The following is a 15,791-nucleotide window of genomic DNA, read 5'->3' as shown; positions in this document are numbered from 1 at the left end:
CCTAATAAACTTTCAAGATGAAAGTATAATATGAGACCCTACTGACCTTCAATAAAATTATGTCTTCCATCCCAGAAATTAGTTAATTTATCAAAATAGTTGCTAGAAAAAGTTGAAGGAGATGCATAAAGTATAGAGGAGGAATGTGAAGGATTGAAAATGGAATTTAAGGTTGTAGTATGTAGGAAACCAAAGGCCTTCCTTTGGGAAGAATGTAATAAAAGCTATTTAGAAACTATTAGAAATATTAAAATGCTGCATAATTGGAGGTGGTTATTATGTAGGAAGGAAGTAGATGAGCTATCTCAGTGAAAAGAGAAAATAAACATTACTGAATTCAGGAGAACAGTAATTAAGTAAACGTTTACTAAAATGACATGAATAACACAAAAATTTCTATTTTGGAAACTGAAGCAGCAAAAGTGTAATAGTTAGTAACAAAATTGAGATATGAAAACAAATAAAATAACAAGAAACCCCTTAGAATCTTAACAATATTCATGAATTTTTACAAAAAAAATATACAAGTAATGGTTAAGATCTTTACCTCACAGGCACAATGTCCAGGGTTGATACTGACCGTTAGTCATGGTCTGTGTGGAGTCTGCATGTTCTTGTTATGTGTGTGTGTGACATTCCCTCTATCTACAAAAAAACATGCTGGATGTTTCCTCTTCAAGAATGGAAAGTACTTGGTTCAAACCCAGGTCTCACAGTTCTACTTGAATAATCGGGTCTATATTACCATGCTGAAAGACATGTTGACCGAACATGTCTTAATCGACACGGAAATATAAACTTGTTAAAATCCCGAATGGCCGCTACAGTGCATTTTTTCCCAGGGGAAAAAAAATTGCTCGGCCATACACAAAAAAACAAACTTTCAAACCCTACATAGTGGGGGGCTGTGCCCCTCCAACTAAATATACAGACTCTGAGATCGCACTACAGTAGGGAAAAGGGCAAATCCCAGATGACGGGCATGCAATTTGTTTCCCCTGGGAAGAAAATTTGCTGAAGTGGCTGTTCTGGGTTTTAAAGGGTCGATATTTCCGTGTCGATTAAGACATGTTTGAAGAACACATCTTTCAACATGGTAATACAGACCAAAATAATCTGCCATGGGAGGGAAACAAAAATGTACAGAGTTATAGGCAGCAGTACAGACTCAAGGTGGTGCCTATCAGGGAATGAGCCATATGGACCAACCTCTTTAGGTATCATCTGTGGTGTGTGGTATCCTCTAGATAGAAGATCATAGACCAAACCCTGCATACTTCAAAATGACTGAGCACTCTGTGGAATAAAAATTATCTCTAAGAGATTTGATCATGTCAACTAATGTTGCCAAAAACAGACGTGTATTTGCTGGCACTAAGTTGGTTGAGGACCTAGCCCACTCTGATATACACCAAGGTCCCATGATCATAGTGGAAAAGTGCCTGCCATAAAGCCCAGCAGCACTGGGTATCATACCTCTCAACTGTACAGATTTTCGCAGAATGTCCAGATTTTATGCCTCACATTTTTGTTCTGTTCCTCATAAAATGTGATTTCCTGGATTTTTGCAGTAAATCAATGAGGAATGAATTAATTAAATAATGATAGTCATTTGAGTTTCAGGTGTCATATCCTTCAGAAAATGTATGGGAACACAAGACCTTTTATTCTAGCAACTTTCTAAGTTTAAAAGAGCAATATTTAAAATTTGTCTCTATTTTTGAGGCTTTGTTGCCCCATTGTTTTTGACCTTGTCCATATTTTTTGTGCTAAGAGGCTGAGAACTATGTGTGGGTATGCAAACTATTGTACATCCAGTGTCCTGCTGATTAGATTGGGTTACCTGGGATAGCTCAGTTGAGTGAACCTGGATGTAAAATCAATCAACGTGAAACAAATAAACTAGTTTCACTGACAAGTCTGACATCCTTCAAATGAGATGGTAAACTGAGTTGGTGTTGACTCAGTCAAATGTAAAAGATCTCATGTCACTTATTAAAAAGAGTAGGGGAATTTCCTTGATATCCTGTCCAAATTTCCCCTTGTCCATCTAAATAACACCTTGTGTCTCCCCCAAAAACAGGCCACTAGCTTTGGGGGACTAACTAGATGAACCAGGGAAAATAAATGTGCAGTTTGAAAGTGGATAATATCATGGTAAGGAGGAGACTGGATATCCTGTGTATCCAGGATACAAGTTAGAAGGGCAGTGCAGTGATGTGTCTTGGTCTGGAATCTGAAGATTACTGTTCAGGGAGAAGACAGATGAAAATGGGATGGACATTTTGGTAAGAGACAGCCTTCTGAAAGTAGTGAGGGAAGTCATCAGAATCAGTGAAAGTCTCATAGCAATCAGACTCCAATGTAAATATAAGGCAGTCGTGGCCAACATGTAGTTTGCCAAAGAAGATAGTCACATGATTGCAGGATCTACGACAGTGGCCAACATGAAACTCAAGTAGACTTTCTCCTTGTAAGGAAAGAAACTAAGGTCAAATCATAGACTGCTGTCATTCCTAGTGAAGCATTTGGCCCCCAGCCACAATCAGCTATAAAAGAATTGGAGAAAAAGTGTTTTGATGATGATAATTGATGATTTCCTCATCCTGAGAGTCCTAAAGGTGCCTTGCACATCAAAATCTGTGGTACTTTAATTAAAATCCCCGTGCAATTAGAGACTAGTATCTACTGAAAACAAAGCAATTAGAGTATCATTTTCTTAAATTCCATTATGATAGATTCTATTTAAATGGATCACTTTCAAAAAGCTATTGCAGGTTCATTTCATTATGGGTGCTACTAAAACTTACTCATGAAGTACTGTCATTCTGTCCAACTGGATGAAGAAATATCTTTTGTCCAACTGGATTTTTTAACCCTTGTGTGATATAAAATAACTGAGAAACATGCAATCCCTTACTACGTTCATAAAATGGGAGCAGTCTACTGAATCTTTGGACAACTTGTTGATAAGCAGGCAGTCATTTATCACAGAGTACCACTGATCAAGTGTCAGCTTGTGCATTTAAAGCACACTATCAAGAATGGAGGGGAGTGGTCCTATATAGACTTAGAACTGTGCAGTCTCAGACCTGATATAAGAAGCACCCCCCCCCCCCAGGAGTGCAGGTTGACTAAGGTTACTACAACTTATTGTGGAAGCAAAGTGATCATGATGTTGATCCACTGACAAGCTGGCTTTCTGTAACTGCAATAAATATTGGCAGTCTCAACTGCTGGAACTCAATAAACTACAAGACTATGAATTTGCTGTTGAACTAATGGATAAAACCCTTTCAAATGCTTAATTTTAAAATATATAATACAAAACTGAAAGCCACTGGGAATCATCCATAAAATTATTAATAGAGAGATGTTGTCAAGTTACCCAGCTCAGGTGAGAAAATTTAATGTGTCTGCCTCCAGAGGCTTTCAGCTACTTTTAATTATAAAAAGTAAAAGAACAGGCCCAAAGCTATCAAAGCAGGTTGGATGTGTGACACATGGGGATAAACCTTGACTGTGTCCCAGGTAGCCTGGATTTCATTAGAATCTAGATGTTAAAAAAACAGACATAATGAGATGGGGATGAAGAGATGACAATGGCTCATATTTACTAGGTGGAAGGAGATGGTTATATCCCCTTCATAGATCCAGTCTATGTGGGAAGGATGGAAGTGCACACTGTACACAAGGGGCTCAGATATCTGTGAGCCCAGTCAAGAAATGAATCTACTCTAGCCAAGTACCTCAAGTTTATGAAAGCATGTTGCACTGCATTATAAAATCTCCTAGTCAAATCACACCTCCGTAACAGAGATGGAACATAAAATGACTGTCTTTACTTGCTCTGCCTCTTAACTTTAATGATTCAGTGTTATTTATTGTCCTGATGTCACATGGCTGTCCCGCATCCTCTCTGAAAGATATAACATTCATAAGATGCTCGATCCTTAACTAGAACAGCTGGCTCTATGACAACCTGGGGGTCAGCTGAAATCAAACTCATTGCCATCATAGATAGAATTCTAAGGGCTGTATTTTTAGAATGGCTACATATTAATAGCAATTGGTAGCCTTTCTTTTCCAGCTATATCAGAAACAGGTGCTCCCTTTTAGTCACTAACAGATCTTTACAATTTATTTTTCATTTAGACTACTTCCATAAAACAGTGACTTTGAAGATATGCATCTCCAAAGGAGCTGCCTCAGATTTGCACAATTTCATACTATTTCCTTGTAAACAGTACTGAGGCAGACTCTACTAACCACACCTTCCCCAAGCGTTAAGTGCTTGTAAAACTCAAACTTGCATTTTTCAGCCTTTGTATTTTCAAGACTAAACACTACAAACTGATCTAGAAGATATAATTTTTATATATTTATTTGTACTTTGTTGACCAGGTTAGTCCCACTAGGCCGGTGGCCTCTTTTCAGGGGAGACCTGAGGTGGTAATCATATTTGGCTAGAGCATGAGCAATTTCCCCTACTCGTTTTGATAGGTTCTGTGGAATCTTTTACATCTACCTGAGCTACCACCAACTCAGTCTGATGGGGCATTTTAACATCTCATCCAAAGGACAACACACTTAGTAGTGCAGCCCCCCCCCCCCCTTATGCTGCACTATAGTGTCAGCATAATTAATATATACTTCTTGGATGTGTTTCCTTTTTGAGCCTTTCTGTATCAAAACCAATTACAAACTAATCTGTGAGATAGGCCTTTCAGCTGTTGATTTTCCTTTGTCAATTTCAAAACAAGTTACAAAACTGAGTTTTGCATGCCTGCATCCTCTGGTTTACATAGATAGCTAGGCTTCAGTTTTGAGCCAGGTTACACAGTTTTCATGCAGACAAAATGAAGTGTGCTGTGCACAAAAGAGAAAGAAACATCAACTGACTTAGGTGGCTCTCACTATCAAGAGTTTAACTCAGGCTAATATTCCTAATTGTTCCAATGAATATGTTGCCCCTTATTTCCAGAACCCTCTTAAACTTTTGCAAAATTTGGCAACAGTTAATTCTGCTTTTAAAGTGAAAATCATATGACATAAGACAGAAATATCGGGTATGGAAATACAATTCATTTAGCAGTATCTTTGAGTAACTGCAGTCCAGTGACCACAGCCCTACCAATGTTACACTACTTTGCAGTGTTGAAACCCAACAATAAAAGGTTAGGCAATGATTGTTTACAGACCAGATGTACCAAGGTTAGGATCAGCCCTGCAACAATTCAGAAAACAAATCTGAAGCCACCACCAACATTGAGTATCAATAATTAGAAAAAGATTCCGGCCACAAGACACATCTTTATACTGACAGAGAAGTAGAGACCATAAGCAATCATCAAGGAGGGATTTCTGAGGTCAGAAAAAATAAGGATTATGTTAACAGGATGGTTATACATTTAAACAATCCTGCAATCCAACACATTTTGACCAATAGCTTATTTAATCATTCTATTAATTCTTCACAGAACTGGCCTGTCCTCCCAGAATTAAGTACAATCTACAGATTAGTTTTTTAAAAATACATCTATCATTCTTAAATACGCTAAATGTTTCAAAAACATAAAACCTGTACTCTTGTTCTCATTTTCAGAAGAGAAAAAGAGTTAAGATTTAGAAATGCAGTGCTTACTTCCTAAAACAATGCGCAGCACTCAGCACCCATTTTTTCTTGATCAGTGCTGCACCACACACGTGTCCCCCATGAAACTGTAAAGAAGCCATAAAAGCCTGGGAATGGGGTGGCTGGACTTCCGTTCCACCAATGATGTCCACACTGAAACCTGAAACAGAGAGATTGTATAATTATTTCTAGAAAAGATTACCACAGGCAAATATCTGCAGAACAAAGTCTAAGTGCCATAATTTATACAGAACTGAACTTCAACTTCAAAGCCCCTACCCCTAAAGTGAAATAAAATATAAAAAATAGTGAAACTGCAGTAACCAAAGGCAAGGATTTGTAGACAAGCTGTTCGCTACACAAAGTGGACTTGTACCAGGATTGGCATTTGTAAACATTCATAGACTAATAGTGATTCATTGCACCATTTTGTTCTGTAGAGCAGTGAGCCCAAATGCACAACAGAAGATATATGTAAACAAGTGCAACCCAACATGCAAATGAAACACGGTAGTACGAGTCTCTAATATATTAAAATGTATGCAAGCTGAAGGTAGTTGCGATTCATAGCTGTCTCAGGTCTGCATACCTAACAACAACAAAAGGGAAAAGCAAAAATGCTCAGTCACAGCAGATATAGAATGGTAAGATGTTATGGTTATTAGTGACACAGGGTCCAAATGATATGCGAGAGGTGCCATCCAGTGTCATCTCTCGCATATCATTGCGAGAGAGGTGTCATTCAGTGTCACCTCTCGCATATCATTGGGAGACAGGTGTCATCCAGTGTCCACAAAATTGTACTGACAGCTGTTGAGATCACTGTTTTACTGATCAAGTGACCTTGTATGAATCTTGGTTGATATATATTGCTCCCCATATTGAATGATAGAAATGCATGGTTTTCCTATATGAGTGGAGACCAAGGTATGCACAGCTCTTCCCATAACAGCTACAGGGACCTTTCAGAGACTAAATGAGGACATTATGTGTATTTCACAAGCTTTTACCAATAGATTATTCAAAGAGTTTCCCAACATAATGCTTCTACATGTGGAGGATCATATATGACTACTACTACACCACAGGGGACAGCTAATGCCATTTGTTTTTTCCACAGCATTGTCCACTTCCCTGAGGTACTGACAGTCATAGGTTGCATACATGTAGCAGTAAAGGCCCCACCTGAGGTAGACCTGCACACACACATGACCAGCAGGGAAGGCACTCCCACACCAACATCTGATAGGAGTGTGCTGGAAAAGCAACAACTGGCAGCCACACCACCACCTACCAGACAGTGACAGGCACAGCAGACAGCAGCACAGATGAAGTGTTGATGTCTAGTCCAGATGTATGGGCCCTCATCAAGCACATAGTGACACTGTCGTGTCCAACAGATCAAACAAGCTATCTGCAATGTAAATATCAGGTTATGCTAATCAGTGCATGGTTGAGTCACACTGTGCATGCGACATTCCCATATTTACTACACGGAACGAAGAGTGGAGTGGGACACAGTGGTCAACATGTGCACACATGTCTAGGGACACAATAACACATGAGGGGGCCGAACACAGGAGTCTGAGATGAAGGTCTCCAAATGACAGGTATCCTGTTTCACAATATCCACCTGCAATGGATTAGGTTCCCACTATATTACTACAGCCCAGTGCAGAGATGGAAGTCCTGAGTTGATGGGTAATCTATCCCAAAGAAAACTTCCTCCTGCAATCTGTTTGTGGTGCACCTACATGAGCATGATTTTTAGCCATCAGTCCTTCTAATAGTGCTGGACAAAAATATGCATTATAGGTTCTTAGATCTAGCCTAGAAAATGGTGGTGCATCTCTTTTAAGATACCACACGTTTATACCTATTTGAGCAGCATGGAGGCAAATTTGGTCAAGAGGTATGAATGAGTCTGAATTACTACATTTTGCTGGCACACTCCTGTGGCATACAGTGCAGCCTACTCTCTACGTTTACCTTTGACAGTGCATGGAAACAAGTTTGCCCTGGAAGCCTGAATGAGTATGCCTGCCATGATACTTTGTGGGTGGCCATGCTGCACAAATCACAATGTAGGCACGATTTACAGGTGATCATTTTTGTTTTTCATAAAAATGACAACATTTTAAAGGTGATTCAGAAGAAAGCCAGCTTCTGCTAGTACCAATTAGACAGCACATGCTTGCTACTTGAAGCAGAGCAAGATTGTTCTTTATCTCCTTCATGGCCATATCAAGCAGTGCTTACTGGCCCCTATGATGATGTATTTAAAAAAGAAGATCCTTGATATGACCTGCCTGAGAAGTTGCCCCTGGCCATGGGCATCACCAGTATGTTGGGGGGGGGTGTACAGTGCAGGCATTGGTATAATGACCCTGGCAAAGGAACAATAATGGTCTTTATGCACGGGAAGTGGACATTAAGCAGGGCTGCCCTGAGTGGCACAATATTTTTTGTTACATTTATATGTTTTCATTATCCTTTTGTAGGTTTTGGATTGTTGGTGATACTAGCAAGTAGTTGTTAAGCTCATCTTAGGAATTAGGTCTATTTCCTCCGTACCTTCTATGTCAGGTGGATAGTGATGTCAATGACACTGCATGGGATATCTCTACTGCATTTTATGATGGTTTCTACGGGGCCCTGCTCTGGGAGAGCCTGTTGTACTTTGTCATGGAGACTGCCCACTGCCTAGTGCATCCTTATGTATACCTGCATAGCTTAAATGTACAGGGGACACACACTTGCCCGTTACCTGCCATACAGCTAATAAAAATACGTTGAGGACTTTTTTCTGTTGATCTAATTAGCATGGTTCTTAGGTGTGACTTTTCTCTTTTGGCACAAGCAGAGTGTAATGCAAAGCATTTCATGTTCCATAGAAGGCAGGAGAGGCTTGTAACCAGCCATTGTTAGTTTCTCTCATAAGCGTTGACATGTCTGTTAAATATATTCATCCCATCATTAGATTTGATTCATGTCCGGCTACTTTTCCATTCTTGTCTCCACTTTGCACGTCTGGATGATAGATGTGCGCTGCAGTTGCCATCAACACTCCCAGTTCCTGGTGAGATTGTCACTAGGCTGCATGTAGGCAATGAGACTGGGAGTGCCTCCCCTGTGGGGGCTCAGGTCCTAATTGGCAGGTAGTCCATCTGGATTGCCTGATGTGAGCCTTATTTAGAGCAGGTGGTGTAGGATGAAGTGGATAAATCAGTGGACAAATACAGTGCCTAAATGGGGAGCATCCTGGGAAAGATTGCAGAATCAATTGTTTGACTAGTTCTTAGCAGTGGGCCATCAGGGGAAGCTGTGGTCCATATCACCAGCCACCCTGATCCATCACATAGTGATGGATCCATATTATGTCCCTTTGGGTCTTGATGGGAGATCACATTCCAACTGCTCATACCCCATCTTATGCCCAGCCAGTCCTGCCTCATATCCTGTGTTCTCTAACCTTCTTCATCACCAGTGGTCGGCTGTTTGTGCCTGTCCATTTCATGTCGGATCCTAGTGTATGCACTTCCACTCCTATTAGTCTGTGCTTTTTTATGTTTATCTGTCTGTTAAAGCACACCATCCTATCCCATTTCTTTGCCTATTTCCCTTTCACCCTTTTCTTCACAAATACTCTCTCTTTCTTTCTGTCTGTCTATCTGTAAGGGCACTGCCACTGAAGAAGAAAAGTTTGTCCTCCCCTTCCTTCAACCTCCTGTATGTTGCATTTTTTTGTTTTATTTTTTTTTTTTGTGACCCTCTGCTTGCCCTCCTCCTACTTTCCTGCATACCCCTTTGCTTCCCTTTTATGAATCTCACAGGTATCCATATATAGGGATGCCATAGCAGCGCAGCTGCAAATAATATATGGTTACTTAGCCTTGTGTGGCACTTGATATCATCCATATAGTTGATGCGTGGCTCATTTACATACACTAACTACCTGTAAGTGTTGCATGTTTTCAGCTTCATCACCCCCCACCACCACCACCCCCCCACAGAGGAATAGCTAGGCCATTTTTAGCCAAGGGCAAGACCTTCATTTGGTGCCCGTCTATAGAGCAAAAACATTTTTTTTCTTAATAGAGGTGGCAAAGGTGCCCTGACAACTTTTCACAAAAAACATCCAAACAGAAAGTCTTTTTGAAAGTTTAATCCTTTAACTGTCATGTGATACATAACCAAACCCAACATTGCTTTAAAGAAATCTCACAATTAGTTTGCAAAGACAGTAGAGTGGTGTGGGAATTTCATATTAGCAGCACTCTCTCTCTCTCAGCAAGTCATCATTCATGCACTTGCCCTTTGGGATACACAGCACCCTGGAAATTATGATTGTATCCAATAGTATTTTAAAACATTACAGAACATAACTATGATGTTTTTCAGTCATGCTTTATTTTTAATATGTTAAGCCAGAGCTGTGATAGGAAGCCTAGGTAATGCAAAGTATTCAGTGCAGCCTGCAGCCTGCAGCCTGCTAGCTGGTTGTCTGCCCTTTTATCACTTCTAAGTAGGATACTGTTTAAGTATCCAAAACTAAATGGCAAGAAAAAAAAATGACTTTGTTGTGTCAACATTAAATTCAGGTTTCAGAGTTTCCATTTTCAACCAGTAAAAGTATACAAGATATTTTAACAGACAAACACAAAACAATCTGTGAAACTAAGATTTGGACTGGAATGGACACTTAGATGCAATTTCTCTGATGTACAGTATTAATAATTGACAGATGAACAGAACAGGCATCAACATGTTCTGCTTGCATATAATTCCATGTGAAGAACATTTCTGGTACTATATTATTCTGAATTCACTGTCTCTCCTCCCTAGTGTCCTTCACATGTACAACAACTACTGTTAAACAAGTCATCAAGGAAAAACTCTAAATTGCTAATTACATCCAGGAAGTAACCGATGCAAATAGAAAACAACTGACATACATTACAGCACAGCAAAATACAATGATCTTGTGACCAAACTATTCTCAGAAAATCCTTAAGGAAATAGCATTAATTCATTTTAATAATAATAACAACAACAATAGTTATTGCCTTGGTGAATTAAGAATTAATTTCTTCCACCCTACCCATATAACGGAGCAGCAGATAAAAACAGCATTGATGAATTAAGGACTCATACCCCCTGTTGTCGCCTCACAGTAAGACGCTGTCAGGTTCGATTCTCAGCCAGAGCGTCTTCTGCGTGGAGACATGCGTGAATGGGCGTACCTTCATTGAAGGTTGTGCGTCAGGCCTGGCAAGCCGGTACGTAAAAATCAACTGCCAATCATTAGTGGACCGGAGTTCCGCTGTGGCGACCCCAAAAGCCGAAAGACGCAAACAAACAACCCCTCCCCCCATTAAACTGTGTAGCAGTCATTGCAAGTCCAAGTCCAAAGAGTAAGAATAATAATTAACTAATAGATAAAACAGCCTTGCTGAATAAAGATCTGTTGTATCTATCCACCCCATAAAACATCCAATAGAGTCCCTATCTGCCCCATATATCAACAACAAATACACAATAACCAGTACTCGCTGCAATTTGCCTCAATGTCATGCATTCATTACAGATCAGACACTTCTCATCAGAATCAGGAAGAAATCCAGAAATAATCTGACAGGGACACTTAATATATCTGTACTGTTAACTTAAATCCTTGACATAATAAGAGAATGTGAATTAATGTACATTTTTCTGAAGTAAACGTATTATAATTTTAATTATTGCCATTATTTATTAAGTGCAATTTACCACCTATTTCTTCAAAAAAGGTAATTTGGTTGTGTGTAAAGATGAACTGTATTTATGCATTCCCTGACACACCAGACCACTACCACTCCTGTCCACGACTCAACTGATATCCAGATTTTGGTCTGGATTTACTTATAAGTAAGCAAATCCAGAAATAATAATTAGGCAGGGACACACAAAATGTTAGCATTGTTTTAACCAGAGTTATTGACTGAATAAGTGAATGCAAACTGATATATATTTTCCTGAAGTAAAGAAAAAGTCTATAACAAAATTCTTAATTTCTTTCTAATCACTGTCATTATACAATGTGCCATTCTTCACCATCTGCTCCTCCAAAAAATGTAAATGTGTAAAAAGCCATTAAACCAATAAACCAAACTACTATATTGAGTTGCATTACATTTTAATTTGACACATTCACCAGTCCAGTCAGCCCACCATATCTTTCAAATGTTCAGATTTCTGTAGAATTTCCAGATTTTTGCCTCATTTTCATCTGTTTCTCATAACATTTATGGTTTCCTAGCAAATCACTGGTGATTAAAGTCATTAAACAATGAGAGACATGTCCTGTCCTTCAGAAAATGCATCCTAACAAAACCTGTTATTCTAGCAGGATGCAGATTTCTACCTTTATAAGAGGAATGTTTAAAACCGTCCTCTTTTTTTTGGTCTTTGTGCTACCATCATTATTGTGAAGACAGTCACTAAGCAATAAAATACATTTCAGTTTCAGACATCAACCACATCCTTCAGAAAAAGGATGCCAACACAAATCCTAAGTTTATAAAAGTAATGTCTAAAATCTGTCCCTATTTTTTTTTTACTTTGTCCCACTCACAACACCATCATTTTGAAGTCAACTAATAATGGCATACATTTGAGTTTCAGACTTCACATCCTTCAGAAAAATGAATGATCGACAAATCCTATTATTCTAATAACCTTTTACATTTATAAAAGTAATATTTTTTAAAATATATTCCAATTTGTTGGCCTTTGTCCAACTTGCGCCATCATTACTGTGAAGACGATCACTGGTAATGACGTACATTTCGCTTTTAAGTTTCAATCAAATCCTTCAGAAAATGCATGCCAACACAAATCCTAAGTTGATAAAAACAATATTTAAAATCTGTCCTAGTTTTTGGCTTTTGTCCTAGTGCCACCACTATTACTGTGAAGACAGATGGTCACTAAATAAATGATTGATGACAATACGTTTCATCAGGTTCACTCTTTCATACTTCAATCACACAATCCTTCAGAAAATGCATGCCAGCACAAAAATCCTAGGTTTAAAGCAATATTTAAAATCTTTCCCTATTTTTTTACCTTTGTCCCACCACCATATATGTAAGCTGCTGAAGTCCCTAAATGCAGACTTCACAACATCACTTCCTTCAGAAAATGCTGGCTAGCACAAATCCTGTTATTCCAGCAAATTTTTACATATATTTAAAAATTAAAATCTGTCCCCAACATGGTAACTAAATAAAATAATGATGGCTGGGGATTATCCTCTGTTACAGTATGCCAAGGCAGGTAGAGGTAGCAGGTTAAAAAAAAAAGAACTAAAGTTGCCAGGTACAGGAAGGAATGGTCGTGCACTCTCAATCTATGTCTCTGGTCTCTTGATTGAAGTGGAACCAGATGAATGAGCAAACAAAGCCAGCAGCAACAAACCAAGACCTATTTATTTATTTATTCATTTTTGTAAAGTTATAGTAGATTCACAGTGCACTAGCAGTGAGCAATTCATTAAAAAATAAAATAAACCAACCAAAAAAAAAATGACTTTGCTTGCTGTAGGCATCAAAATCGATAAAGCCTGTGAATGCCTTTACTGCACTGCCCCTCCACCCATGCAGTAAATCACAGGTCATTGGGACAGTGCACATGCGTGATGATGTAAAGAGAATGGAAGGCATGCTGGAATGTCCCGGATGTCTATGTAGGACATATTTTTTACTTACTTTCTATTTCCCTTAAAGCAAAATAAAAATTATATATTATAAATAAAACAATTACTTATCTGTTCAGTGCGGATTGCATCCTAGACAAGGCAGCACCCAGGGTAACTTCCCCTCTTGTCTCACCTTTGCTACAATAGTGCCACTTAGCTGCATAAGGATTGTGCAGAACTGCAATGCATCTCTGAATCACAGCTAAAATCCTGCTCACATACAATAATTTTGGATCTGTTAAGCAAGATTTCTACCTTACTGTACTAAAGCCGATTACCAAGTTACAAGGACAGAAAAAGAGAGAGGTCAGAATTTTAATGTAAAAATGCTAGCTCAATACGACTCAAATGAGAGTAAATACATTAACTCAGATTATTGATATGCATTTACTCAAATCTCATGTCATGTGCTAGAGATCACTGTCATATCTTAATCCAGTTCTTGCATATATTCATTACAATGCTACTCCCTTGTTTGTTATGCAAAACATAATGATATAATCTGTTCAAACGTTAAGGCTTCTTCTAAACAGAATGCAACACATGGCCTACAGATCCCAGCACTTTACCCTTAGTTTTCATAAAGCAATAAAAAGAAGAGCTTCTGTCCAAAACCAGACAGGAGCTGCCTCCTGGTTTCACATGTGCTCTGTAGCTTAACTTGCGTGGACATCTGTGTTCACTTTCTCTTGGACACCAGTGGGTTAGGATACCTTTTGAACAACATACTCTGAGGTAGTCACAGTATTGTCTATCAGCAATTCTGATGCTAAAATAACATCATTAACAGATGGTGATGGTAGTTCCAAATGACTGCAAAATGCACTGTGCGAATGTGCACAAGCAGCAGAGAGATAACCAATGGTCCATACCAGTGTTGAAGCAATCCTAGTGCAGCTGTTGTTGTTTGTTCACAATATATCATTTATACTTTCAAATAATCAATACAAGGGGTAAGAGTGACTGCAGTACCCGCCTTTACTTCATCTTTAAACTTTGTTTGTGCATACTCCACAGGCACGTGTATATACACATACACATTAGGTTCAAGTGTACATATACATAGGTTATAGGCACTCACAATAAGTGTGAATTTGTGGCAAGAGCTCCAGATGCAGGAACAGTTAGGAATGATGCTAAATGTGTTAGAACAGCATGGCACACAAAACTTTCCCAAGTGGTTAGCCACACTCCTTATTTACATAATGAGATTCAAATCTGTAAGATTCTATTTCTGAGGCAAGAAAGGTGTGCTAATTATCCTGCAGCCTATTTTCAGAGATTTAGCTTTATGGTGAAAACCTGTGATGCCAGGAGTAATACCAGGCCAAAGGAAACCAAATTTAAAAAATGTATTTTTCTTGTCTCTCTTGTTCATCTGTAATCAGTGGGTTTGTACTTATGGCTTGTGAATGGTTATGTTTATATTTTTGAATACAAAAGAAATGGGAATTTCTTTTAAAGTGAGTTGGATTTCCAGACTTAAGATTCAGAGATAGTTACCAGGCATACTGTCTAGGAGACCAGTGAAGAGCTATCCAATTTCCCAATTTTCCAAAGCACTGACTGGTTAAGTGACTTGCTCAAGGTCATAGAGTATGCAAAGGGAGGGTGACGGAATCAAACCCTATACTACAGGAAGCAGCTCATTAACACTTCATTGCCTTAAACCTGTGTAGTAACAGGAAAACTAATCCTGTGCACCAACTGCCAAACTGATTCCTGCCAGATTTGTTGTATTCTCTGATGAATGTTGCAAGAAATATGAAAGACCAGGAACCGGATTTTTAGGTATAGTTGCTGCAGGACTTAATGACTTGCATATCATTAAGCCACACAAGGGTGGAGCTGAGGGTGGGCAGCAGATTTAGAAATGTATTGGCAATTTCTATTGCTGTAGGATGAAGTAATTAAGTTTTTGCTTCTAAGAAACTTTGCTAACTGGTTTGTCTTTTTCTGGCCATCAACAGAACAGAAATATGATGTCATATCACGACCACTTGGCTGGGGTGAAAAAACATTGTATATTACCACATGCTATGCTGGGCCAGAAAAACAGATGCTGTCTTATTTGTGGTGGATCCATCTGTGAGTACCAGTTATTAATTTATCTAACTTATGGACTCATAGGTTCATAGGTGTGTACAAGGCTAATGGCCCTGGAGCCTTTACAAGACAAGTCCATAGGATTACCCTGGCATGGTACCACCTGACCTTAGTTCCCAGTGCCTCTGTTGAGTAAAGCCACTGGAATGATCCCTGGGGTGAATTTTCTATTTCTCATCCACTCATCAAGATTTCTCTTGAAGAGGGCCAGTGAGGTGCTCTGCTTGGCATGTATGTATATTGCGGCAGATAGGAACAGTATTTCTGCTGTATGATAGCCAGAAAACTTAGGCATATGGACCTTATTTTTTC

At 38.9% G+C, this 15,791-nt stretch overlaps 1 protein-coding gene across 1 annotated transcript in view; it reads right to left on the bottom strand.

Moving 5' to 3' along the window:
- The window catches only part of GZMM (granzyme M), a 77,589-nt gene that overhangs the window by 44,185 nt on the left and 17,613 nt on the right, over nucleotides 1–15,791 (bottom strand). Inside the window, exon 2 of the mRNA XM_044055412.1 lies at nucleotides 5,645–5,795. Within this exon, the coding sequence (XP_043911347.1) occupies nucleotides 5,645–5,795 (151 nt within the window). The remainder of the gene's footprint in view (nucleotides 1–5,644; nucleotides 5,796–15,791) is intronic.

This window comes from Protopterus annectens, chromosome 13.part0, assembly GCF_019279795.1.
Source record: "Protopterus annectens isolate FY-2018-M chromosome 13.part0, PAN1.0, whole genome shotgun sequence".
In the NCBI taxonomy this organism is placed as follows: domain Eukaryota; kingdom Metazoa; phylum Chordata; order Ceratodontiformes; family Protopteridae; genus Protopterus; species Protopterus annectens.
This window is presented reverse-complemented; position numbering and strand designations above follow the sequence as displayed.